This window comes from Neophocaena asiaeorientalis, unplaced genomic scaffold (assembly GCF_003031525.2).
Source record: "Neophocaena asiaeorientalis asiaeorientalis breed wild unplaced genomic scaffold, Neophocaena_asiaeorientalis_V1.1 scaffold255, whole genome shotgun sequence".
In the NCBI taxonomy this organism is placed as follows: domain Eukaryota; kingdom Metazoa; phylum Chordata; class Mammalia; order Artiodactyla; family Phocoenidae; genus Neophocaena; species Neophocaena asiaeorientalis.
This window is the reverse complement of record NW_020175398.1, coordinates 3,190,615-3,192,503: the sequence shown is the minus strand read 5'-3', so window position 1 is coordinate 3,192,503 and position 1,889 is coordinate 3,190,615. Positions and strand designations below refer to the sequence as shown.

General features: G+C 36.5%; 1 protein-coding gene across 1 annotated transcript; it reads left to right on the top strand.

The window, feature by feature from the left end:
* Positions 1-1,215: 1,215 nt before the first annotated feature.
* Positions 1,216-1,533, top strand: LOC112414113 (cytochrome c-like). Its single transcript, XM_024766411.1, is given in 1 exon segment — positions 1,216-1,533. A coding segment is annotated over 1 exon segment (318 nt).
* The last annotated feature ends 356 nt before the right edge of the window (positions 1,534-1,889 follow it).

The following is a 1,889-nucleotide window of genomic DNA, read 5'->3' as shown; positions in this document are numbered from 1 at the left end:
CATATGATTACTTGATACCATCTGGATAATTCAGGAGAGTCTCCCTTTTTTAAGGCTAGTTGAATAGCAATGTTGATTACATCTGCAAAGTTCCTTTTGCCACATAATGTAACAAATTTTGGTGTAACATCAGGGAACAAAGAACATGCTTGCCATAATTCTGTCAATCACAGAGTTAAAATTCAGACATTATATTAACCCAAACTAATGTAGTCGACACCTGTAACTGAGTATTTTAATGCCTTTCTATATTTGAGAAATTTCCTTTCTAAACTAATATTAGTTGGTGGTAAAGTCATCCTTTGTCTATAGACTCAAAAGTTTTGGATAATTATTTCCCTTGCAGCAAAAATGTTGTACCAGGACTTAGGATGCACCATCTAGACGCACCTGCCCTTGGAAGGCATTGATGCAAAGGTGCAAGAATGATCAGGACTCATCCCAAGTAGAAGTTTTGGATGTGATTCTGTGGACTACCCAACATCATTTAAGTAAATTCCTTTTCTGCTGACTTCAGCCAAGGCATATTGCAAAATAATTACTCATAGATGTCTCATGTTCCTGCACATATTAACTGCCCTTTGTTCTTGACTGTTAACAATATCTCTATATCAAGTAGCCTTGTAAGGTAGACAATGGCAGGTTTTCTTATAGGCCTTGAAAGACAAAGATAGTGTTTCCCTGTGGAGCAAAGAGCAGGTGTACTCATAGCTTTGGAAAATAGAGACAATGTCTACTTCCATAGCAAAGGCTGACATAATTAGTGCCTATTATAAATTCTATGACCACACACACACACACACACACACACACACACACACACACACACACACAGATGGAAAGATGTATTTCCAAAAGTAGACAAGAGTAGTCATTTTTTTCCTTAAAAAATTTGAAGCAAATATTGACAATATGTTAAAATCAAACTACCAAAGCTAAGTAATAAATACAAATGTATGTGATTTATTAAACTTTAAATTATTTTTATGCTTCAAATTATAAAGAAAAAATTGACTTCTAATTTTTTTTTTTAGTGTAGAGCTATAACACCGTAAATTTTAGGTGTATGTTAGAACGATTTATTTAAGAAGATCATTCCGGCATTTTCACCCGTACATAGGTGCGGACCGGCGTGTCCTTGGGATTAGAGAGCGGGACGTTTGGCTTGCGAGCGGGAACGGCTTAGGTCGTACACGGAGAAAGAACGATTTAAAAATGGGTGATGTTGAGAAGGGCAAGAAGATTTTTGTTCAGAAGTGTGCCCAGTGCCATACTGTGGAAAAAGGATGCAAGCACAAGGCTGGGCCAAATCTCCATGGTCTGTTTGGGTGAAAGACAGGTCAGGCAGTCGGATTCTCTTACACAGATGCCAACAAGAACAAAGGCATTACCTGGGGAGAGGAGACGCTGATGGAGTATTTGGAGAACCCCAAGAAGTACATCCCTGGAACAAAAATGATCTTTGCTGGCATTAAGGAGAAGGGAGAAAGGGCAGACTTGATAGCTTATCTCAAAAAAGCTACTAATGAGTAATAGTTGGCCACTGCCTTATTTATTATGAAACAAATGTCTCATGACTTTTTATGTGTACCATATTTAAATTGATCTCATACACTAGAATTCAGATCATGAATAGCTGATGTAGTATTTCTGTCCTGATTTAAATAAGATTGGCTTGTGGCTAAATGCATATGGTCAGCTTTTGGAATTTTGATAGTAATTCTGGTTCAGCAAGTACTGTCACTCTTTTCCCCTTCTAAAGAGATGATTAAACTTGAATAAGGAATGTTAAACTTTTCAGGGATATGGTAAATGCCTTCTCAAACCCTATAGGAGATTGGTTTTATATTTATATTTCTATAACTGGTTATATTAATATATTTAAATAT